Genomic DNA, 24123 nt, shown 5'->3' with positions numbered 1-24123 from the left:
GTTAGTGCGGGACAGCGACCGGGCTCCTCGCAGACGCGCACACAGGAAGCGGCGGCGGCGGCACCGGCTCCCGCACCCGCTCACAACGTGTCACCCGGGGGAGGGGGGGAAGGGGCCCGGCCGGGCCTGCGCTTACCTGGGTGGCGGCCGCCCCGGCGGAGGCCGAGGCGGCGCCGTTGCCGTGCTGGAGATACTCGCTGTGGCTGCTGCTGTCCACGTCCAAGGCAGCCATTTCCTCTTGTTTCACGGGCTTCTCGGGAGCTGCGGGCAGAGCGGGGAGGGGGAGGGGAGAGTCACTGACGGGAGCGATCACCCCCCTCCCTCTCCCTCCCTCCCTCTCCCCCCCCCCTAACCCCAGCGCTCCCCCCGCCCTCCCGCACGGAGCCCTCCTCCTCCTCCTCCTCCTCCTCCCCGTGCTGCTGCCCCTGCCCCTCTTCTCCCTCCTCCCCCTGCTCCTCCTGCTGCTGCTCTCAGTGCCGCTCTCGCCTCGCTCGCACACGGACGCTTCGGGGCCGGAGCGGGGAAGCGCAGGGCCGGAGCAGGAGCAGGGAGCCCCGCGGGGCGGCTCGGTCGGTGCGTACGTACCGGTCATGGTGTGAGTGCGAGCGGCCGGCTGGCTGGCTGGCTGGGCGGGAGGCAGGCAGGCGGGCTGGCTCGCACACAGGCCCTGCTGGCTGGGGCTAGGCGGCTGCCGCCGGGGACATGCTTATTGTGCTCACGGGCTGAAGCGGCGGCGGCGGCCCGAGCCTACTCCGGGGTTTTTTTTCCTATTTTGATTGACGGTGCGGGAAAGCCGAAAGGTGGGGCTTGCAGCGGGAGAGGGGGCCCGGCCGACACCGCCGCCCGCCCGCCCGCCTGCCAGCCCGGAACTCCCGCCTACTCCCGCGCGCGCGCGCTCATTGGCTGCGCCTCGCCGCCGCTGCCGCTCGCATTGGCCGCCCGGCCTGCCAGTCACCCGCCAGGGGCGGGGGGGGGCGCCCCATGCCGAGGCGGCTTCCTGTTTGCCAGGGCTTGTGCGAGGAACAATGAGCGGGACCCGCCGGGAGCCCGCGGCCTAACGCAGGCCGGGCCCGGGCGGACCCCGCGCCGCGGGGAGCGGCCCCGCCGCCGCCGCGATTCCCCCGCCGGGGCGACACGGCTCACCCGCCGGGCCCGCCCGCCCGCTTGCGCCGCGGGGGTCGGCGCAGAGGCAGCACAGCTGCGCGGCGGCTGCCCCGCGACCCCCTCCCCCGTTCCCCCGCCGCTTTTGGCGGCGCGGTGCGCCTGTGCCCGGGAGGCGCCGGGCTGGAGCCGCGCTCGTTTGAAATCGCTTTGGCGGGGGTGTCACTCACGCCAAGCGACAGCCGCGGCTCCGGGGCAGCGGCCGAGCTTTGTCCCGGCCGGCACTAAAATGTCGGCGCGCCGTCCCCAGGGGAACCGGCCCGCCCGTGCGGGCCCTGCCCGGCGGCGGCCCCGCACCAGCGCCGGGGCCCGGGAGCTCGCCCGGCAGGCAGCCCCCCTCCTGCGGGACGGGGGGTCCGGTCCGGGTCAGCGCCGGCCTCTGGCCGCGGCGGCGCGGCCCCGGGAGTCAGAGCGCAATGTCCGGGCCGCCGGTGTTGCATAAGCGTGCTGGCCCGGCGGGCTCGCACCTGGCTGACCCGGGCGGGCTGAATCTAAAAAGAGCCTTTGCCTTTTCTGTAAACTGCAACCCATGGAGGGTAAGGCTTGAGTCAGATGTTAACACGCCACGTCCTTCCGACAGGGGTGTCATGGGTCGCAGCCTGCTCTGCTCGGAGTGAGGGAGCCAAACCCGGCACCCATGACAGCAGATTTTATTTTAGTCGTGTTGAGGAGAATGAAAAAAAATTCCCCTCGGCGTTAGTTTGCTGCTGGGTCCCTAACGTTATGCAACACAAAGGAAACTGGGAGCTCTTGGGATTGCTACACCAAGGCAGGAAATACGTTTGAAGCATTATATAAGTATGTGATGATACAGAAATGATTATTAGTGGGGCCTGTTTCTCTGTGACACCATGCAGCTCCTGAAGTGTTCCTGCAAAGGGGAACAGCTTCAGCGTGCCTTTTCCTCAGGCCCAAATGCAGTCAGTCACAGGGTGACAGGACTGTGTGTAGGCTGAAGCAATGATTTTGACCCCTAACTTCTAGACTCTCCTGATAAAGAGTTCTTCTTAGTTACCTTTCACATGGTGTTCCAGGGAGCCTGCATGAGGGTGCAAAACATCAGATGAGCGCTCAAACCTACTTTCCTGTTACAATCTTTAATGTAATTATCACTAAGATTTACCTAGGAGATACAGTGAGCATAGTCTCCTATAGCTATAGCTGTGCTGAGAATTTGAAATCACAGGCTACCCAGATGAATAGATGGAGAAGTTGGTAACTAGGAAACCCAGAAACATGGTCAGAATTTTCAACAGCCTCTCAGCAGAGAATGAACAGTACTTTTTAATCAGTCCAGCACTATGACCTTGCACTATAACTACCCAGGCTTAGCCTAGAAACTACTATAGTACAGAAAAGAATGCACTGAGAAGATGTGAAGTTAATAGCAGGAAGTTATGATGGAGGAAGACTGCAGTATCTGCCTTGTGAATGGAAGATTGCTCTTACTGTGTGATGTGTAGTCTTATTTTAGACTCATTTACCTTTGCAAGTATGTTGAGAGTGCCTTCAGGTGACTTTTAACAGTAAGTTGTAAATTAATCCAAAAGCTGTTTGTCACAATTTTTTTTAGGGTTGTAAAAAACCAAACCCCACTTGGGTTTTTAAAACATCTGTATTTGCATACATAGTGTTTTGTGATTCTCCTTTACTGTCAGTTGTTGGCAAGTTAAATAGCATAGCCATAAAAGAGCTTTTTTTTCAATTCATATCTTATATTTTAATAACAGAACACTCTGAGAAGCAAAAGTTATAACTAGGAACAGAAGTCATATTTATTCTGACATAAGAACATCAGAAATAATTTTTAGGCAGTAAAAGCCTAAATATATAACCTTCTAAAGTGTGTCAGTGTATATACACAAGCAAATTTTAGGAGAAAAATGAAAGTGCAAGATCACGTGATCCACCAGACTACTGTAGAATCTAGGAAAAAAGTCTTGTCCAGCTGATATAAAATCTGCAATTTATTTTGCCATACCAGAAGCTGCCAGTGGAATGGATGGTGCTCTGTCATCCTGGAACCAGAACTATTAGAGATGACTTAAGACTTCCGATAAACTAGGAAGTGGTTTATTTCCTGACTGATGTGTAAGAGAAATAATTCCTGTTAATATGTTGTGAAGGTGGGAATGATAGTAGAAAACTGGTCCTTGCTAACTAGCAGGGTTTTGCCACATACCAACAGTGTTCAGGAAGATGATGGTGTCTAGGTCTTTAACTCCATAGTCTTCCTTCTACTGCTGGATGCACATTGAGAACTCTGACTTAAGTAAGATGTTGTGTATAGAGTAGTTTACCTCTGGGTCTGATTGCAGGCTTGGGACATAACTGCAATGCTTTATGACAGAAGGATCCGAAATATCAACAGTGGGATTTGGTTTTTCAGTGCAGTAAAATTTGGATGTAAATAGGCTCCACAATCTGAGGACCAGCTTTTTCTAGCCAAGTACATACAATATGGGGACACTTTGGTAATATTAAATTCAGATTAAAAAGCAAAAGAGAATATTAATATTACTATTAAAAGTAGGATAATAATAATAATTGCAAAAAAAGGTATGCTGTTATGAAAAAGATAAAAAGAAGAGACTCAGTACTGGTGATTAGGAACACATGAGAAGTAAAAAACAAAATCAAGCTAAAAAGAAAAATAGAAAAGACATTACTTGTAGCATTTTGCTTACCAATATACTTGCATGAAGACTGACTAGAAAAATCCTGGATGTATCTGAGCGACCATTGTGTCCATATTGATTGGAAGTTCTGGGTCTTCCTGTTGGGCTAGGGCTGTGCTGTTATTTGCACAGAAATTGAGCTCCATGCCCAATTAGAGGAGCCCTTGTTTCCTCTTTCTTGAGATTACCCACCAGACATACTGTATCAGTATGTGATCTGAATAAACTAACCATGACCAGCTCATTATTAAAGAGTCTTGCCTCTTCAAGCCCTTGCCTCCAGCTTCTAGGCTGCTTGTGGGAAACTGCAGGTCCTGGGATGAATTCTCAAATCCATTTGCTCAAAGGAGGAGGGTGTTGTAATTCAAACTGTGTAGATCTGGAGGAAGCAACACTGATCTACACATAATGAGAAGACCTCCACCAGATACCCAAGTGTGGGTGTTTCAGAACTGAAAAGCAGCCTATGTGGTAAGCAGTGGTAGAGTTCAGGAGAGGAAGTGATGCCTACCAGCTTCTGATGAAACTTCAGGGATGATTTTGAAAGATCACATAAGATGCAAATAGGAAAGAACACTAAAACACTTCCCTTTTATTTTGGTTTAAAGTGCAGTGCTGCATATGGCCATTGTAACATCTCTCATTGGTTTAAGTCAAGTCTTGGAGCTTGGTCTCAGAGTACCAGTATGGGGACTGGAGCATCTCCCATATGAGGGAGGCCTGAGGGAGCTCTGTTCAGCTTGGAAAAGAAGACAGGGAGGATCTCATCAATGCTTCCAAGTACCTGAAGGGTGGGTGTCAGGAGGATGGGACTAGACTCTTTTCAGTGGTGTCCAGTCACAGGGCAAGGGCCAGTGGTCACAAGCTGGAGCACAGTAGGTTCAATAGAAACATAAGGAAAAACTTTACTGTAAAAGAGCACTGGAACAGACTGCCCAGAGAGGTGGTGGAGTTTCCATCTCTGGAGACATTCAGAACCCTCCTGGATGCCATCCTGTGCAAGCTTCTCTAGGTGAACCTGCTCTGGCAGGGAAATTGGACTAGATGATCTCCAGAGGCCCTTTCTAACCCCTAACTTTCTGTGATCAGTAACAGGATCAGAAGGAAGCACAGCACCTGATACAACCAGTACAGTGCTGGCTGTATTGGAAATGTCTTTTTTGTCTGTATACTCCTTTGAAACTAATGAGTTACGCCCTGTCTGTCTTTAGGAGAGCCTTCGATAGGTGACCCTGCATCTATTTAGAAGGCCATATTATTTAGGAATTGTTGGTATGTGGCCCAGTTCAGCTTTCACACCTGTTTTGCTCTCTTCCTCTGTAATGTGGTGGTTTTGACATGCTGAATCCTAGAATGCAATTTGGCAGGACAGGCAGGAATGCTTTTTGCTGTGGTGTGTTCTGTATCACTGGGATAACTCAGACACGGGTTGCTTTAGTTTGAAAAATTGGGTTTAAAATAACAATGAATAATCAGTAGGGACTCAGTTAAACAAGCTACCTTAAAACACATCCTTTACTGAAGGGACAACAAGCAGAATTATCTGTAAATCTCATGTCTGAAAAAGTAACTAGGACACAGAACCCAACAATTCAGGGTTTGTTTTTTTTTAAATTTTGAACTTGAGGTACCTGCTTTCACTTTAGTCATCTGTTTAAAATTTCAGTAGAATCTGGAGGGGCATATGTTTTGGTTTATAAGTGTCAAACATTTACTTGGCACAATAAACCCCAAGATAATTACAAGGTTCTGAACCAGACCTTATTAAACTTAATAGAATTCATTCTGAATTTCATCCTTCCTTCACAATTCATTTAAGTCTTAGCATACATGAAAAAGAATCTAGCAACTAGGCCTAGACATTGCACCCTTAATTTCTGTGTCATGTATGAGCCCAGTTGCTTCAGATTATTGGGAGATGTTTACATAGGGCCACAGGCAGCACTGACAGGAGGTTGTGAGGTTTCTTGAATCAGCACCTAGCAGCTGAAGATAGATGCATGACTTGAGTTCATCCCTTTAGGAGTCAACAGAGAAATGAGTCCTCACCTGGTGTAAAATCAGCAGGGAAGCAGTAGTGGGCAGAGAAAGGTGTTGGCTGGCCTGGTGTTGTCATCCTCCAGGAAGCACCTCCCTAGTCAGAGATCAGTGGCTGGAAGAGAACAAATTTTGCAAGGCAGGAGCAGGTTTGAGTAGTAGGTGTGGTTTGACCAGAAGAAGCTGAGCGTTGGCTCATTGACATTGCCATAATTTAATCAACTTACACAACTGCCAGAAAAGAAACCCTGATAATACACTGCTCCCCACATGGCAAGCTGCAGAGTCAAGCTAGAGACAGTGAGTGGGTACAGGGCTCCATGAGTGGGTGCAGATGAGGAGAGGTTGGGTCCCCTCAGCAGCAGCAAGTAGATGAATTCAGGGTGTCAAGCTTACCAAACTGCTCAGGAACTTGCTTTGGGCTGTGTCTGTGTAAAGTGCTTGTCAGGAGCCCAGAATTTCTAGCCTCTGGAGGAGCACAAACAGCACTCAGGAGCATCTGAAATACCAAGGCATTGGTATAATCTGCTGCACAAGTGTATCCAAGTGTAACCATATGGAAGACTAATAATATTTACTAAAAGTTAAACCAGATTTTAGAAGAGCATTGGGAAAGCAATTCTAAAAATCCTTGTTTCTTTCTGAAACAACTCCATTAAAGAGAGGTCCAACAGAATGGTACCTGGATTCATCTGTTAGTAGGAGAGACATTGGATTCCACTGCTCTGCTCACATCCAGTGTAAGCTGTTGCTGGAATAAGGCCTGGCAGAGTGCTGGACATCACAGCATTCCCAGCAGGAGCACGCCAGCTCCAGAAGCTTTGTGCACCTGACTGGAGGTGTGTAACAGGCAGCCCAGTAAGAGGAAGCCCAGCCACAGTAAGAGGAAGGACCTGTGAATAAGCAGCCTTACCACCCCATCTGTGCACAATTCTAAAAGCTGTGACTCTTCACTAACAGAGATGACAGATCTTCAAGGAATGAGGCCAACAGAAAGTCTGTCCTGGCTCCACACGTGAGTGTGTGAGGACAGTCCTCTGGAGCATTGTTTATGGCCTTCTCATTGTATTTATGAAATTTTTTTAAGCAATTAGGACAACATAAGTCATGTTCCCTTTTAGTCAGAAATTCTTCCTCATTTGTTACAGCTGCAACTCTCGCTGGATGATACATTTTTGTATATTTTGCAAATTGTAAAGTTCCATGGGGACATCTATTATTTGACTGGTAAACAGACTCTGTGTCCTTAATAACATGTTAGAGAAAACTAATTTCTGCTCTTTTTTTCTTTCTTATGTTAATCTATGTGACTGAGACAGGAGAGTAATTTCAATGTACTTGGCACAAGGTTGGTTTTTTCCCCTCGGTAATTGTATTGTTGGGTTTTTTTAGTCATGTATATGAATAAATAAAGAGTATATTATATGTATATTCCATGTAAAATTTGGGTGGTTTTTATTCAACTGGCAGCTTATTACATCTAAGTAAAAACTTTTTTTAGTTAACAAAATTTGTTTCTTACAAAGACAGAAAAAAATCATCTAATCTCCCATTTGGAGAGAGGTGTCAGAAAAAGCAGATAGATACATAGCTGAAAACTTGCCCATTGGTAGGTAAACCACTGTAGACAACTCTGATTTCACCTTGCTTATGTGAGAAATAAATATATCTTTTTTCAAGCATCCTGAAAGTTCCTGCCCTTGGGCCCCATCATTATCCTGTTTGTTTATATTTAAATTCCTACCCTTTAAGGTCATCACAATAAATATGACTTAATTATAGAAATAATAAAAAAAGTCAGAGCTCCTCTAGATAAGGTTAGAAAAATTGTTAAGAGGAAGAAGTCCATAACCAAGACTTTCAGAATCAGTAATATGGCCTCTAATGACCCTTCTCCATAACCCATCAAAAATTAGAATGGAAAAATAGATACATAATTAAATTCACCTGAAAGAAAAAAAAAAAGTGCTTTGTTGTGTACTTCTTATCTAGCTTAATTCTGTTTCCCAGTTTGGCATTTTACTTCTAATAGTACTGGTGGAAAAGTGGGCTATTATGGAAATGAAAGAGACTGGCAAATTATATACATGCACATATGTTCACTGAAAACTTGAAAACTTAGTAACGGGAGTTATGTACTCTGAAAAAAAAACAATTTTAGAGGGATGATGTGACATATTTTTAGGAACCCCAGTCTGAAATCCCATTCCCAAAGCAAGAGTAAACAAGACTATGTGGGTCCCTCCAGGAGAAGGAAGTCTGGGGCTACAGTGCAAACCACATCCTGTGCTCCCACTGGCAAATCCCAAAGTGTTGCTGAGCAGCCCCAGTTCCAGCAGCCCCAGTTCCAGCAGCTTAATGGCCACAGGGTTAAGGTGGTCTGAGCAGTGAGGGATTGTGTGGGCATCCATGTTTATACACAAGGGAGAGTCATAAAGCTGGGTAGCAGATCCAAGTTCTTACCTACCTGTAGGTGAGGGAGCCTCATTTTTTTTTTTTCTTTCCCCTTCTTAAAGAAACACAATCCTTTATGGAATCTTTGAAAGAGGAGTTCTGGGCAGCAACTTCCAGAAGAGGGCTGGGGGCCATGCCTGGCTGTAGAGCCTTCCAGAGGAGGTGTCTGATGCAGGACTGACCTGGCCTTGCAGCAGTTGTCAGCATTTTTTGTTGGCACTAGGAGTGTGGGAAGCCCATGCCACCTGTAGACCATCTGGCTTGGATGTCTCCATCGTTTGATCTTCTCTGCCACCCTTGTGAAGAATCCCAGTTGCTGAAGAGAGTTCTGGCTCTTTTCCACAGTGCACATAAAACCTCTGTGGTTTTTCCTATGAGCATAATTTCATTAGTGTAGACATAAGCATTAAGAGCAGCAGAACAAATTAGCTTTGTGCCTTTCTACTTAAAAACTTCGAAAGATGAGGTGGAAAGTTCCAAGGCTCATTTCAGATTTTTCTCTGTCTACATGGCAGAGAAGCCAAAATTTAAAATTTGGACAAGACCAAGGTAACAGATACATTCACCTTACCTTCCTGCAACATCCTGCAGACACGTAGAATTGCATCACAAATGCCAAGGAAGAGAAAGCTGAGTGAGATTTGAAATTCCAGTGCTAGTCACAGAATAGAATGTTCTCAGGGGGAAAAAATATACTAATTAAAATTTATCTAAGAAATGCCTCAGTAAAAGAGTTGTTAATCTATTTCTGCTTCAGTCTGAAAGAGACACGTTTGAGGCTTGAAAATGACAATAATTTACACACTGATGCTGCTGACATAAACAGCAATAGACGTTTTTAGCTGCTAATTAACCTCTGCCTTCTATAAGCATCTTTAAAAAAATGCACATCTTCATCATCTTTTTTGCAGCTCACTAGCAATCACACAGTTCATGCTTTTCAGACCAAGCTAGACATCACTCTTGGTCCTTTTGACCTGTTCATTTCAGAGTTACTGCACAGCCTTCCCAATCTAATGACACTTGCAATGTCTGCACTTGCTGCAGGTGTCCTTCCTAATTCTAAAAATTAATTAATGCAAGTTAATTAAATGTATTGTTTCTCTCTCCCGTGTCAGTTAATGTCTAAATTATTGAAGTGGAACATTGCTATTAGTTTGTTTTCACAAAGTTGGAAAACTCAGAAACAGCACTATCATCTTAATTACTTACAACGAAGGGTAAAATGCCTTGTTTTCTGTGGCAAAACTCAGGTGTAATGGAAACAGGCTCTTGACTGCAAGCCCAGGTTCCCTACGCATTCCTTCAGCCCCAGCAAGACCCCTCAGCACTGAAGGCAAAGCGTGCATGCCATGCTTGAGCACAAGTATCCAGCTCCAGGACAGGAATCCCACTACATCTTTTACTTTACAATAGTGGTGCCAGATTTTCAGCAACACATGTTATGTTTATACAGAGTGGTAACTGAATATTCTGTCCACTGTGTAGAAAAAAAAAATAATTAGTTCGTCCTCCTTTTCCTCTCTCAAAGAAAAAGCATTACAATACTTTTTTCCAAGCCTGGATTCCTACAGAAATGAAAAGGGTTTTGAGATCATTATCTCTTCACGTGTATAATAAATCTCTGTGTGTGTGCGCATGTGTGCACACATACGTGCATGTACATACTTGCACGTTGTGCAAGAGAAAGAGAGAGAACAAGAACAAACAGTAGCCAATTTTAACCACATCTGACAGAACAATAAAAGGCTAAAAGTGTTACATTCCTGTACATTTCATGAAAACAGGCTGCTAAGTAAAAGAAGACCCACTGCAGTTTGAGTTAAAACCTTATTAAACACCAAGAAAGCTGCAAAGATAAAAGATGTCAGGAATACCCACCCACAGGAAAAATTGCAGTTGGAGCTTCCAGCTATGTAGACCTAGAAGAATCCAAACAGGAGAGCACCCAAGGGAAACCAAGCCCATCATATCCACACCTCACTAACCACTGTTTAGTGCTTGGTTTCTATTCCATTGCTGTCCAGCTCTGGAGACAACATAATCGATTTTCACTCTTTGACTCTGGGGAAGAAAAGGTAATTTTATTTTTCTCATATGGATTTCTCAAACCTGGATGAGCTGAAACCCAAGATGAAAGGAAGAACCAGAATGTGTTCTCAAAGACTCCATGGGATATTTTCATCAGTCTCAGTGATAAGCATTCAGCACACTAGACACAGGGGAAACAGCATCTTCAGGTTCTCCAAGTCTGGAGACTGGGAAAGAACAAACAAAGAAACGAACAACAACTTCGTGCCCTGGCAGCCAGGACTTTGGTTCTGAAATTAGTAAGAGCCAGTGCTGTTAAAAAGCCTTTCATCCCACTTTCTAACCCGTTGCATCACTGATGTCCAAGTGTCTAGCCATTCTCAGAAGTTTGGTGAGAGACACACATCTTAGGACTATAGACTTTCCTGATTTTTCTGTAATAGAGATGCAGCATCCATGCACTTCAAGGAGGGAGGAAGCCAGGCTGCTTGGCATTCTTGTCCCTTGCCAGTGCAGGGCCCTCAGCTCAGCTGCTCTGTGGGTGACATGCACACCAAGTGCCACCTGGCCTTGGCATCTCACCTGGATGCCAAAGGAAAGCTGAAAGCAAGAGAGTCCAAACCAGGTCCTGCATGATGTCATACTGCACTAGCAGACACACCATCTTCATGGCACTTACCCACTACAGTTCTTGTATCACCACATTTCTTCCCTGTTCATCACCGGGGCACGTTTGTCTGTTTACTTCATCACCTATCAGTCATGGATCTGGGGACAACCTCTGGTGCTCCAACATGCACCTTCCCTTCTCACTGACTGCTTGCCTTGTTTATGTCCCAGTCACAGCAGCTCATCTTTCATCTTTACCTCTCTTCTGCACTGCACACTTCAGACCCTTCTTTGCTAGTCATGTTCACATCCCTAAAAATAGCATCTGGGAACTTTTTATTCTTCTACATGTTGTATAGCAAGGAAACTTGGCTCTCAAGCTCAGTAATCTTGCTCACAGGTGCTGAGGCAATTAGTGCACCCATGGATACCCGTAGCTGTGTTGGGCAGTGCTGTGATTCACAGTCCTCTGTACCCCACACAAAGGAAGGAGAGATAATGAAAGAATTCAGCAGCCAAATCCTGCTATTCCCCTCTTCTTCCCAAAAAGATTAACTCGAAGAACACAAGTGCCCACCCCTGCCACAAGGTGATAAAGGGATGTTTGTGGCATTGTTATTATTATTATTATTATTGCCACTACATATGTGAGGCTAACCTGAAATATTTTTATATTTTTCATGAATTTTTTTTTTCCTAAATCTTCTTTTGCTAAGAGAATAATAATGACCTGACACAGTAATAGGACTCTCCGAGGCTTGGAGCAATAAAATCCTCTAAACTAGATACATTTTGCAATTTTATGGGAAAATAAATACCCATTCTGTTCAGCATGTTGTATCTGTCAGTCCCTGTTTTTCCTACACTAATCTAAAATAAATTTGACAAGTAGCCTTCTTTTTGTGCTCTGTCATTCATTACTTAGGGAGGAAGTTAGAACAGCATGTTTGTCTAATAAGTAAATATTTAACAGATTGACTTTCATTTTAACAGTATAAGGGAACAGAATCATAAAACCTTAGAAAACTGTCAGTACTCATATTTTTTTTTTTTTATGTGACACTGAAGTTAGTCGCTGGAGCCATTTTATTCCCTGGATGAGTGATAATTCCTGTAATAGGACAATTCAACATAAACATCTGCAATAAAACAGGTCAATTAAATCTGCAAGTTAATTCTAGTCCTGAGGGAGAAAGCTGCCTTATTCTTATTTACTGCTCCCTAAGGATTTAAGACCCCAGGACAGTAGACTGCATGGGCTGGAAGTTAAACACATGCTTGATTTTGGAGTTGCTGGGACCCAGACCTCCAGAGTTCTGTAATTCACAATAATGCTTTTAGTTGGAAGTGCTGAAGTCAGAAAATGTTTCCTTATTTCCATTATTTTCAGGCACGCCAAGAAGCAGGTTTCTAAGGCCACAGAAAACAAAACAACACAAACCCCACAATTTTAGACATTTATGAATGATCTGTGAAACTTTGTCTCTGAGCTTTCCATGGAGAGAAGAAACCTATTTGTGAAAGTCATCATAAAGAGGCCAAGCTTGGCTTCTGTGAAAAATGTGAGTTAGGTATTACTTTTGTCACATAGAAATCAATAAGAATTAAAGCACGTTAATGATTTCCCACAGGTCAGAGAGGCAGCCACCCACACATCAAAAACAAGTGTCAGCCAACACAACAGTGAGCTAATGCTCCTTTCTCCCATTTCCTCATCAGTTTGTCAACATTCAGTACACAAGTCATCAGCATGATGATTATAAGCAGAGAAGGGACTTAACAGCATAACTTGCGTTGTGTTGAGCAAAAAGACTTCAACCTGCCCAGGATCTTCTATTTAATTCTGCTCCCCTGTTTCAGTCTGCACCAGTCAGTTTGGGATCTATTAACCACCTGAAGAACTTCCAACTAGTGATTGTGTGAAGCATTTTCATTGGTGCAGCTAATCTACAAAGACAAATATTTTCTTGTTTACATTGTGAGAAACAAAATATCCTAATCTCCAGGTATAAAACATTTACTCTTTGTCAGATACCAACACTATTCAACTCCAAAACTGTTTGAAATTCTGGCTTGTTTCTTATCTAATTCAGCAGTGCCCATTATAGAAATAAGATAACTCCTTCCAGTACTTCTCCCAGCCTGAGGTCCATTGGGGATGTTCTCCTCATAAAGACTCTGTTGATCACGAGATGGATTAATCCCAATCCACGAATGAAATGTGCAGGAGTCTCAAAAGCCTTGCCAGAGGTCACAGCATAACCAAGTACTAAACTCACTTTTCTGGGGTCCAGATCCATCCTCTCTTTCACCATCTTTGCAGCTGTAAGAAATAAAATGGAACAATATTCTTTCTTGTCCACCATTTTGACTAAGAGTTTAATTATTTGCCCTCTGCTCCATTCTGTTCCTTGGAAGATGCTTTTCCTTCCTGTTGTAGTTTTTCCAGATACACATGCCTTTACAATTTGCAAACAGCTGACACACAGCATCAGTTAACATCCTGGGAAGCAATGGGCCAGCTACAGATGTAGCTCCCAAGCAGCACCAGCCCAGGTTCTGCTTGCACCATGCACCTGCAGTTCTGCAGAAGGGAAACCACTCCAGGTGCTAATAGAGAGAGTGGCTCTGAATTCATTAAGAGCTCCGTGTCCTCTTGGGCACTTCAGTGTGTGAGCAGGGATCCTGCCAAGCCCACACAGAGCCTGCTGCTGCCTGACCCATGCTCACCCATTTCGGCCACTTCATGCATATTGTGAGCAGGAAGGGTATCCTGACAGCCAACTTGAGATTTTGGGCCTGGTAATGTTTGCCATTGCCAACATTTTGTCAGTTAGTGCTATTGCCGAGATACTGGCTAGAGATTAACTAGATTTGGCTTTCCACATATTTTTTCTTAAGGCCGTGCTGTACTTAAAGAAGAAAAAAGTAAAAATTTTCCAAGTCTACCTGTGCAGTGTCCCACCCCTGTGGGACAGTGCTCCTCTCTCAATCATCTCTGTACAGCTTCCAAGCCTTGCCACCCGCCCATCTAAGTTGTAAATTCTCTCTGACATTTCCCTCTGTCTTTCTTCCAGAGAAAAAAGGGGACTATAGAAGAATATTGTGCAGAGTCTCAAGCAGTTCCTGAATTGATCCCTCAAGGCTTGGGCTGGTGAGGGGGCAGCTCTGCTCAGAGGCAGAGCCCAGCAGAATTTGTTGAAGAACCTTTGAGCCAGCAGCATGCTGCTTGAAAAGCCTTTCTCCTTCAGACACATTCATGCCTCGAATCATTACCAAATATAGAATGTATTCTTTAAAAGATACTACTTTCCCCACATGAGGTATCTAAAACTGTCAGAAAAAGCACTGCTGAAAAATACAATGATACTCCTTCCCATATACGAGATGTGATTAGATCAAAATGCCCCCACAGCTGGGCCTGGTGGCCATCCCAACCTTCTCTTTACTCACATGGGTAGGTGTACGAGGTACCACCAGGATCCTCAGGGGCACAGTGGTATTCCCACACGGACACAGGGGCTGCTCCTTGCACACTGATGGAATGTGACAGACTACACTGATGTGCCTGCAGCCAAGCAGCCTGTTGGCATAGAGGAAGGGGCATTCAGCAGTCATTGCTAATAACAGGAAGATATTAAAAGTAACCGAAACAAAGGCAGAACATTCCCTTGTCCAGAGGCACTTGGTGCCGTTAAGTTGCTGCTCTTGCTGTCATCCCATCTGGCCATCACAGGAAGGGTCTGTCCCAATATTTTGCCTCTGCCATTCAGAAAATAGCATTCCAGGCACCCAGCTGCTCCTCTCCCCCTTGCCTTGGTGCCTGGTTTCTCCCTGGCTACTCTTGCAGGTCTGGGCACCACGGGGTGGGGGTAAGGCCATGAGGTGGGCTTGTGGCTGTGCCTTAACCATGGGCATTGGCTCAAGGGGCCCAGAATGAGCCTGTAGCAGCACATTCAGTTTTATGTTTGAAAACTCAACACAAAGTAAAGTCAGAATACTTTACTTTAATAAAAACAGTCTGTGTGGTTTACATAACGTATCCTTCCATCAGGAAAAGCATTTTCCAGAAGAAAGTTAAGGATGAGTTGAAGAAGGATAAAGTCCTTCCTCCTGCTTCTTTTTAACCTCCTTCTTGCTGTAGAAGTTTCCTTTTTCCATTCCAGGAAACAGGCTCCCATTTTAATAGTCATTCTTGATCCAAAAAACATTCTAGCTTATTCATGTAAAGAAGAAAAAAAACATTTTTGATTTAGTGCTTACACTGGATAGTTGTTTTAGTCCCCAAAACTGTCAAAAGCTGGGGGATAAGTCTCCCACCATTTTTCCTTTTCCATTTTTACCCAGCCACTGGTCTATTTCCCTTTGGCTGATCTCTCCTCTGTGCTTTTCTCACATACTTTTTGTGATTACCCACTGTGCCCATCACCTGTGCATTTGACACCATTATTTTCCACAGGCATTTGCTTCCATGCTGAAGCCACTCACAAGCTCTGATGTGCAACCCCAACCAGCTGTACATCAGCTGAAGCAGCACTCACCTGCCCTCTGTGCCAGCCCTGCTCAGACACTTCTTTTCAGTGGTGTCCTCAATGCCTTTCTTTTCAGAAAATCATCCCTATCTTTAGGTAGGGAAACAGCTTCTTCTAGGCCTTCTTCCATTTGTGCATAGGCTCCTTCAGGGGAAGAGCCGGGTGCTTCACCCTAATCCAGGCTTTGCTGCGAGGGCCCAAACCCCTCAGAGCTGGCAGTCCCAGTTGGGCTCCTTCCCTCCTTCCCACCAGCGTTGCCCTGAATCACATTAAGGCACAACATTGACCAGGAAACAGTGATCCCTGAGCACATACCCTCTGCAGTTGCTAGACAAGACATGAAAAGCCAGATACTGCTGCAAAAAGGCATCCTGTATTTTGATGCACATTTTCTTGAACAATCAGAAGTCCAGCTCACCTCAACACCTCACTGACCTGCAGAGAACATTTGTCTTGGTGTTTCTTTCCCTCACGTGTATAGACTAACTGTATATAAGCTACTATTTAGGCCAAAACTGAAGGCTACACAAGCAGAAGGACTGTTCATCTGCTGCGCAGTGTTTAACTGCAGTGTGAATTGAGCCCTGAGGACGTGGCAGCTGCTCACTGGGAGAAGCACACTTAGGACTGGATTAGGGGAGTCTCAGTAGCAAGATGCAATGTATATACCAGGAAAGCCTGCACTCTGGGTTGTGTGCATCTGCTGCAAGACAGCACTTAAATGCTGCAGTACCAGGTGGTTATGCTGCTTGGTTGAATGAAAGGGGAAAATAGACGGGAGGAGGGAAAGCAAACTCATCCCTCCTCGGGTCAGAGCCCTGACAGTCTGCCCACTCTGCTGCTCCGCCTGAGCACCTGAACGTGATCATACTTGCCATTCTGAGACACAAATAGAAACACACTCCTTAGACACCAGCGAGCCAATTCCTTCTGCCTTCCAACATTTTGCAAATTCATTTTTGCATTCTTTTTAATAAAATGTTGATAAATACAATCCAACCATTGGAGAAGCAGGAACACCCAGCGTTCTTCCACACTGATACCATGTTCCTAGAAGGTAAATTTAATTAAGGCAAGCTTTAACAACCTGCAGGAACTGAAGAAAAACCTTGCATACTCTTAGTTTACATCTTTGATCCACCAGCCCTACACATGGAGCACAGCATGTCTCCCATGGAATTTTGCTGAGGGCTGTTTTGCCCTCGTGCTGCTAGTGACACCCCAGGAGGTGTGGTGTGTGTCTGTTCCAGCTGCAGGACAGCAGCTGGGGGTCAAGAAAATCAGAGGCAGAAAGGGCATCAAAACTATTTTCTGACTCATCACAAAAATCAACAAAGGAAAAAAAAAATCTTTAAAATCCTCTCAAAATATTTTAGTATTGAACATCAGAAGTTATACAGATGTGATACAAGTTGCTCCCAAATAAACAAGAACTTTGCAAGCAGCTATTAGAACATTACACACTTTGTAGAAACATTGTTAAAACCCCAAAATATCTACAGTCCTCCCTTCTAAACCAGAGGTGTGCCAAAGAGTAAAAAATAATCGTGGATAACAAGAAGAGTTACAGACAAAATGGTCTTGCCATATTTCCCAGGCTGTGAATGCATTTGGATCCTGTTTGTTGACATGGATCACTTGAGCTGCAACCATCAGGTTCAAATCAAATGGGATCACCACAGGAGATGTTCTACAGCTCCTGCTGGCCACCTGGCAGTGGGAATCTCTTAGCTTGTGCTTAAAGAACTAAAACATTTCTAGCTGATGACTGCTTCTATCTGCTATAACTTGGAAGTTTCAGAGCATGAACTGATAGTAGCCTACTCAACTACAGCAGTGCAAAGAAAACCAGTATCTCTCAAGTATCAGACGGGATTTAAAGCTGAATGCAACTGAGCAGAAGATGTAATTAACCTATTTTTGCTGTTACAGTCAGATTAAGTTTGGGATTTGGGAGAGGGGGGAAGCCTACACAGGTCTTTCTTTTTTATGCAAGTCAAGGAGCCAAATATCTTCTAACTAAACTACATCTTCTGGTGTTGCTTTCTTAACTGCTATACTGGATTAGCTACTAGGACAGCAAAAGCAAAGACCCCATTCTGTTCAAACTCTGACGAGCAGGCAACAGCAGGACTGCCAGGGACATATCCAACTGGCCCTGCTGGGAAAGGCAGCTCCAGGTGAGGCTGTGCCATAGCCAGCACTTGGTAAACCAGACCAGCAGTGGGTCAGTCTGTGGCTAATCCTCATCTCATGGTTTCTTATATCCCACCCCAAAGTTCTTGCTTAACTTGCCTAATATCTTCTGTTCCCTTCCTCCCAATCTGTGCTTGTACAGAAGTTTTACTTCTCTTTTCTTCAGCTTTGTTTATTGTTTTCTTGTTCTCACTGTTTCCACCCAAAGCTACGTGCTTTTTTCTCTCCTTTCAACACAAACATTTGGAACAAGCAGCACAACTCTGTGCTTGTTCCTGTGCCACCAAAGAGAAGAGTGACATAAAATAGAAATGAGAAGAAGAAACAGGGAGAGAGGTTGACTTCCTTGAAGCTACCATGCTGCCTCAGAGCAAGGCTGGTCCTCCCACCTGAGCCTAGAGCCACCAACACACTTCATACCAGAAGCAATGATTTTAGCAACCCACACATTACACAGCTTTGCCTCCTGTGACATTCAGACAGTGGAGCCCATGTAGGAAAGAACCCACCCATTAAAATAACAGCTTCAGCAAATCTTTCCTGGACCTGCTGAAACACCACGTGGCTGCAGCACTCCCAGCCGTTTAGCACAGCAAATACAAGGCTCACTGGGAAAAGTCACCTTCATTCCCAGTCTTTCTTTTTCTGAAGTCTAAGAGTCCAGTGGCCTCAGCATCATACCCAGCCCACAGGATGACTCCATCTGTCTCTCTCCTGTTGCACTGGGACTTGCAGGGAAAGCTCCTGTGTAAAGTTGGAGTTTGTCCACCATGCTGGTGGGGGAAGCAGGTTGCTGAATTTGGACAGTGGCTTCCAAGTACTCCTCAAAACCCCCAGAAGATGAGTGGGTCTTGTGAGCTCTTGCATATACCCAACGTGATATGATTATCGGGGTGTAAAACAGGGAAAAACACACCAGTTCCTCCTTTCTACTTGTTCAGTCAAAGTAGCCTTAGAAATTCCTTTTAATAACAGCAAGCAATTTTTAAGTGGCTGGTGCCTTTCAAATACGGTGCAATATCATATTCAGAGTCACAGCAAGGTTTTTGTCTTGAAAAAGCTTAATTTCCTGAAGCATATATCAAAATCCCACCCTAAGAATCCCTTCTGAGCAATAGAGCTTTCCCTGTTAAAATTCTGCACAAGCATATTTGCCCCGTGGTCCCACAGGTACCGTTGTCTCAGTGTACACTACAATAACAACTGTGCCTTCACTAAGACTGAACACAATAATCAGGTCTTTGTAGAGGATAATTAACAGCCAGCAGTGAATCTTAGCATTTATTCAATGGGGTATGAATGAGTTATGAAAATTCTTTTTACAGGAGAGGTAATGGGATATTGTTATGTTTGCATATGCTTTGCCTCTTGCATGAGAGGGTATTTATGGCGTTCATAGTTTAAAGTCAGAAATATGCACACAGATCCTATGTGTTTGTACTCGGGCAGTTATGCCTCAACATGTTTGTCTCTCTCCCTGTCATTAACAAAATCCCCACTCCATCTGTATCTAATCCAAATTCCTCATGTCCTTTCTGAGGAGGATGAGTAGACCTGAGCCTCTCCAGCTGTTCCTAGAGATGGGAAGGTTCATTTCTGGAATTGAATTTTCACAGTCTTACGTAAACTATCTAGATTAATGCCCTCACACAGGATACTTCATAGAGTACTTGGAGGTAAATACAATGACATCACACAGTTCTGAAATACAGGGAGCCCCTCAATTTATGTATTTTTAATTTTGTGGTAGCAAACTGTCATTTTGTTCTTTACTATTATATAGCCAAGTATGAGTGAAAAGTAGCAATTCCCACTTGCAGTACTTTATATAGAGAGTGTATTTGTACATGCATATACATTATATAAATAACACTCTCAATTCTAAAACAAAACCAATTGTAACAATTTAAATGAGAACATGGTCTTTTAAAAGTGGAAATGCTAAGAAGCATTAAGTAAAATAAGCTAAGAAGCATAAGTAAAAAGGCAAAAGGAAGAAAAAATATCTGGGTATATTTAAAAATAATAAATAAACCAAAGTTTTATTTGAACTATTCCCAAAACCCACAGTTTCTGTTCTCATCCAAGCTCCCAGGCGATGACTAAGAAAAGAGGGGACTCAGGCTGAGGAAAAACACACTTTCACTGCTGACTCACAAAACATCTTTTCTCCACTATTTTTCAGCACTAGAAATGTTGATATTCTAGAAGCTACTGCTGGAAGTGCCCACCTCTTACCTGACTTCACACTGCAGGCACCTCCTGCATCACCAGGGCATATTGAGACACGACTGCTTGGGTGCCAGAGCCAGATAGGGACGTGGTAAGCTTTGTCACTGCTGCTATGGGTTTCCATCACAAGGCACACATGAAGGCTTAGGAAAGCTGCCAGAAAAGGAGCAATTTCATCTCACCTGTGAAATGGCAGGAAAAGCAGTAATGTGATTGCTGGCATACCCAGGAGTGTGCCAGGCTGCCCAGGCTGGTGTGGGAGTCCTGGCTGAAAGTGGGCCAGGACTTGGGGTTTCCCATTGCCGGTCAGGGTCTGATGAAGCTGAAAACATGGCTGTACATGGACACTTCACACCCATGCTCCTGACAAGGGACACTTCACACCATTTCTGTAATTGTTACTGAATAGGTGGCTTTTTTCTTCTCTGCTGCAACCTAAAAATCCTCTGTCAGTCCAGCGAGTTGCTCCCGCTGAGGCAGCGCTTCCAAAGCAGTGATCTGAGGAGAGGACAGGGAATAAAAACATTGCAGCCCTTGCCTGCAGCGCTGCAGCCCTCAAAGGTGACCTCCAAAGGCAGCCCACGAGCCTCTGACCTCCCCTGCCCTTTTATCATATTTTAAAAGAGTCTTGAATTTTTTTTTCTTTTTTGTTTGAAAACTAGCAGGGATAGATGAGAGGTTGTGCACGATGGTTTGTTTATTCATTTGTTTCCCTTTCGAAATGTAGGTCCTGTCTCCCCCTGAAGGGATTCTGCCTAACTGGACAGCTAATGGAACAGTAACATTGCCTGAGACAAGGAGTGAAAGTCTAGAGGATAAAATGCATTTTTTAAGATTTTTTGTTTTCTTTTGTTTTAATCGGACTGCTTAGCATTCCTTCTTCCTAGTTAACATCTACTGGAGTTCAGTCATCAACTGACATTTTGGAGAAAAAAGCTTTTATAAAACATCCAAGAGCTCCACTACACTTTAGTAGAGAGGCTCCTAGCAAAGCCTCTCTACTAAACACAGAGCTGCCAGCCCATAGAATGGCTTTTCAGACAAGACCAACGTTTAGTACTGTGCACATTTTAGAGGTTAAACACAGGGGAAGAAGGGGAATTTGTCTTCTAAGTAGATGTCCACTTCCTTTTTAACCATAGGAAAAGAAGACGAGAGAAGAGGCGAAGAGAACTGCTCTGTAAATCACCTGTGGACAGCAGACATGATGGGTTGGGAGATATTTAGTCCACTTGCAGGGATTTTTTTCTAAGCATCGTAAAACATGTGCTCTGTAGTCCTTCACTAGCACTTTCTTTACTGTGATATAAATGAATGTGTAACATTTTGAACCTCTGTCCAGAAGGCCACTGGACAAGTACTGCACTCGAAGTTACTCATTGCAAAGATGAGTTACAAATGGTTCTGTCATCTGCACAGGTACAAAAAAGACACCCTTTGTACAGGAAGGGTTTTTTTGACATTAAATTAGGGTCAGTAGATGGTGATGCAGATGCACATAATGAATTTGTAACTACAGGGAAGCCAAGCATCGTTTCTGAGCTGGATGAGAGCTGCGTCCCGCTGCTGCTGCCCTGCCCGGCCCCTCACCCAGGTCCCCGCCGCTCCCTGCCGGGCTCTGGCAGCGCTCCGGCACCTTTCCCGGCTCCAGCAGCCTCGTCACGGCAACAGACACAAACACGGATTACTACACTGAACACGTCAGGCTAAGTCAATAGTTTAATAACCACTATTAAAGCTTTTCCAAATCCATTTAACAACTGTAAATTATTCCAAAATAAAATAGCTTCAGCCAATCAGCTGTGTAGTCACTGACCCACAGCTATGTGCTTATTTCTCAATTAAGCAAATCTCCACATCCTGATTGGCTTTAGCTACTTTTGTGGGTTTGTATGTTGCAAGACCCAAGTATACAAATCCCTCTCCCCTGCCCGAGAGCCTCAGCTGGCTGCTCTGACACCAGGTACTGTCACTTCCCCCTCGCTGGCAGCGATGCTGCTGCTGGGATAAACCTTTCCGCTCCTCCCGTCCCCCGCTGTCCCGCCCGTCTCCTCACCCACCCAAAGCCAACGCCCCCTGCCCTGCCAGGATGTGGCACCACCCTGAGGCCCAGTGCTTGCCTGTGCCAGGAGAAGGGTCACTCATCGGCTGGCACCGTCCCCAGGCTCCCTGGAGCTGTGCCGGTCCAGCCGAGCTCACTTCTTAGAGCAGCATCCCAACTCCCATCGGGCTCCAGGGCTTGTCGGGTCCCAGGCGCTTCACTGGCACCAGAGAGGAACCAGCGTGGGCACTGCTGGCTCTGCGGGGAGGTGACATGAGCCCCTGGCACCGCTCAACTGTTTAAAGTCAGAGAGTTTATAGTATCCAATCAGCCCGTCGGGGGGAGCAGGGACAGCCCGTCAGGCACAGCAGGAATAATTGGAGGGAGCTCCTAATTAATTTGATAATAACCCTATCCTGTACTAACACACTCCACATGCAAAAATGGGTAAAAAGTGCCAATTAGCAGTGGAAGTGAAAAGAAACACATGATGGAGATGCAGAGAACTTCACAGCCACAGCCTGACAGCACACAGGGGTGCAGACATCTCAGCAGCACAGTCCCTCCTCAGGCACCAAAGGGACCTGCTAACATCTTCTGTTGCTTTGCATCTGCTGTACCCTGCATCTCCCATAGAATGAGTTAGCTTTCATCTCAGTACTCCCATCTATCAACTTTAGATGGGCTCATGACAGAATTCAGGGGTGCTCTAAATAGCTTCCCTGATCTATTTTGCAAGACCAAAGATCCTCATCCTCCTGAAATGCATGGGAACCAGTGGGATTTGCACGCCTGAAAGCTGTGGAGTAGGTACAGCCAGCAGATCAAGGTGGGCATCAACAGACATCTTAATCCTTCTGCAACAGTGTCATCAGTTTTCTTATCCTTCTACCTACTCATCCAGTCCACCAGGAGGTCAGAATTAAATGAGCAAAGCCACCCCCATGAGCTCCCCTGCCCACCTCACACCACCACCTGGCTGGGGCCACTGGAGCCAGCCTGAAGGTGACACCTGCAGAGAGCTGGGACCGTGCAGGGACTCCAGAGCTGTCCCTCTCCCTCCACAGCACTCATCCCAACCTGCTTCCAGTCCACAAATCAGATTTAGGACTTAATTCTAGAGTGAAAATACAAACCAGCTTGACGCAGACTAATAGGAAAACAAAAACCAAACAAAAAAGCAATCTTAAATGCTGGTGGCAGGCCAATATCAGTATTTAAAAATTTTCTCAAAACTCTCAACATTCTGTATTGCAACCTAATCCCAGGGCCAAAACTGGCAAATAAGTAAATATATTTTTCAGAAAACAGGCAACTCAGATCTAAAAAGTGTTAGCAGGTATCTTATAGTCACCACTTTTAAACCTCCCAAGAGCACTCAGCTGTAAGGAGTTCCAGCAAGCTTTCTGGGCAAACACACAAGAGGGAGTTTAAGTGATATTTGTGAATGCGGACAAAAGCCTTTGCCCTGTGGATGGTATTGGGATTGCTGGAACAGACAGGCAGTGCTTTGCTCATTTCCTAATTTGTGCCTTGCAAAGCAGAGAGCGTGTACATTTGCATATTCCAAAATCTGTGTAGGCAAGAGAACAGAAAGGCCATCACTGCTGGCTTCTGTTGGGGGCAAGAGCAGAGCAAGGGGACCCAAGTCCAAGACCCTGTCCTTACAGCAGGTCCCCATTCACTGAGAAAGGGGTGACTTCCATCTGCTTGGTACCCAGTGCTTGCTTTCGGCCAGGGGATAAGGATGGTTGGGATGAAGTGCGTGACCCAAACACGGTGGTGTCCCACACCCCAGACTCAGCAGCTCTTGGAGACCTCATCTAGGGAATAAATGGACAGGAGGGTAATTGTGGGTGACTCTTGCCTGGCTGAGGATGCCTGATGTGCTGGTGGGGCAAGAGGAGCCCCAGAACCATTGGCACTCCTGTGCATTCTCAGCTGGGCTGAAGCCAGGTTTAATGAAGCTCAGAGGAATCCTCTGCCTTTGAGGAGCCCCCCCAGGCTCCCCTTATAGTTGAGGGTGAGCAGAGGAAGCCCAAAGCCACAGCATGGGATAGGGTGGGAAACACGGCCTGCACCTGGGCAGCAAAGCTAAACCAGATTTCACTCCTCACAGGGCAACACCTCTACCTCTGGGACCAAATCTGGG

At 45.5% G+C, this 24123-nt stretch overlaps 1 protein-coding gene and 2 long non-coding RNA genes across 5 annotated transcripts in view; 1 reads left to right on the top strand and 2 right to left on the bottom strand.

Annotated features, from left to right (window-relative positions):
* Positions 1-7299, bottom strand: part of SP3 (Sp3 transcription factor) — a 42748-nt gene extending 35449 nt beyond the window's left edge. For both annotated transcript variants that reach the window (XM_071747318.1, XM_071747320.1), the window contains exons 1-2: positions 586-7299; positions 137-261 (exon numbers count right to left, since the gene is read on the bottom strand). In XM_071747318.1, the coding sequence (XP_071603419.1) occupies positions 137-261; positions 586-592 (132 nt within the window). In that variant the 5' untranslated portion in view covers positions 593-7299. The remainder of the gene's footprint in view (positions 1-136; positions 262-585) is intronic.
* Positions 256-21392, top strand: LOC139797673 (uncharacterized). 2 transcript variants are annotated; one of them, XR_011726544.1, is made up of 4 exons: positions 256-573; positions 19242-19374; positions 19884-20021; positions 20658-21392. It is a non-coding gene; the product is annotated as an uncharacterized lncRNA (long non-coding RNA). The 2 variants fall into 2 exon arrangements; XR_011726545.1 differs by lacking the exon at positions 19242-19374.
* LOC139797674 (uncharacterized) lies at positions 10396-14750 on the bottom strand. The gene is made up of 2 exons (XR_011726546.1): positions 14424-14750; positions 10396-10588 (listed from the first exon to the last, which is right to left on the bottom strand). It is a non-coding gene; the product is annotated as an uncharacterized lncRNA (long non-coding RNA).
* Positions 21393-24123: the final 2731 nt, after the last annotated feature.

This window comes from Heliangelus exortis, chromosome 6, assembly GCF_036169615.1.
Source record: "Heliangelus exortis chromosome 6, bHelExo1.hap1, whole genome shotgun sequence".
NCBI lineage: Eukaryota > Metazoa > Chordata > Aves > Apodiformes > Trochilidae > Heliangelus > Heliangelus exortis.
Note: the sequence above shows the minus strand (reverse complement) of the source record. Positions and strands in the feature narration are given on the sequence as shown.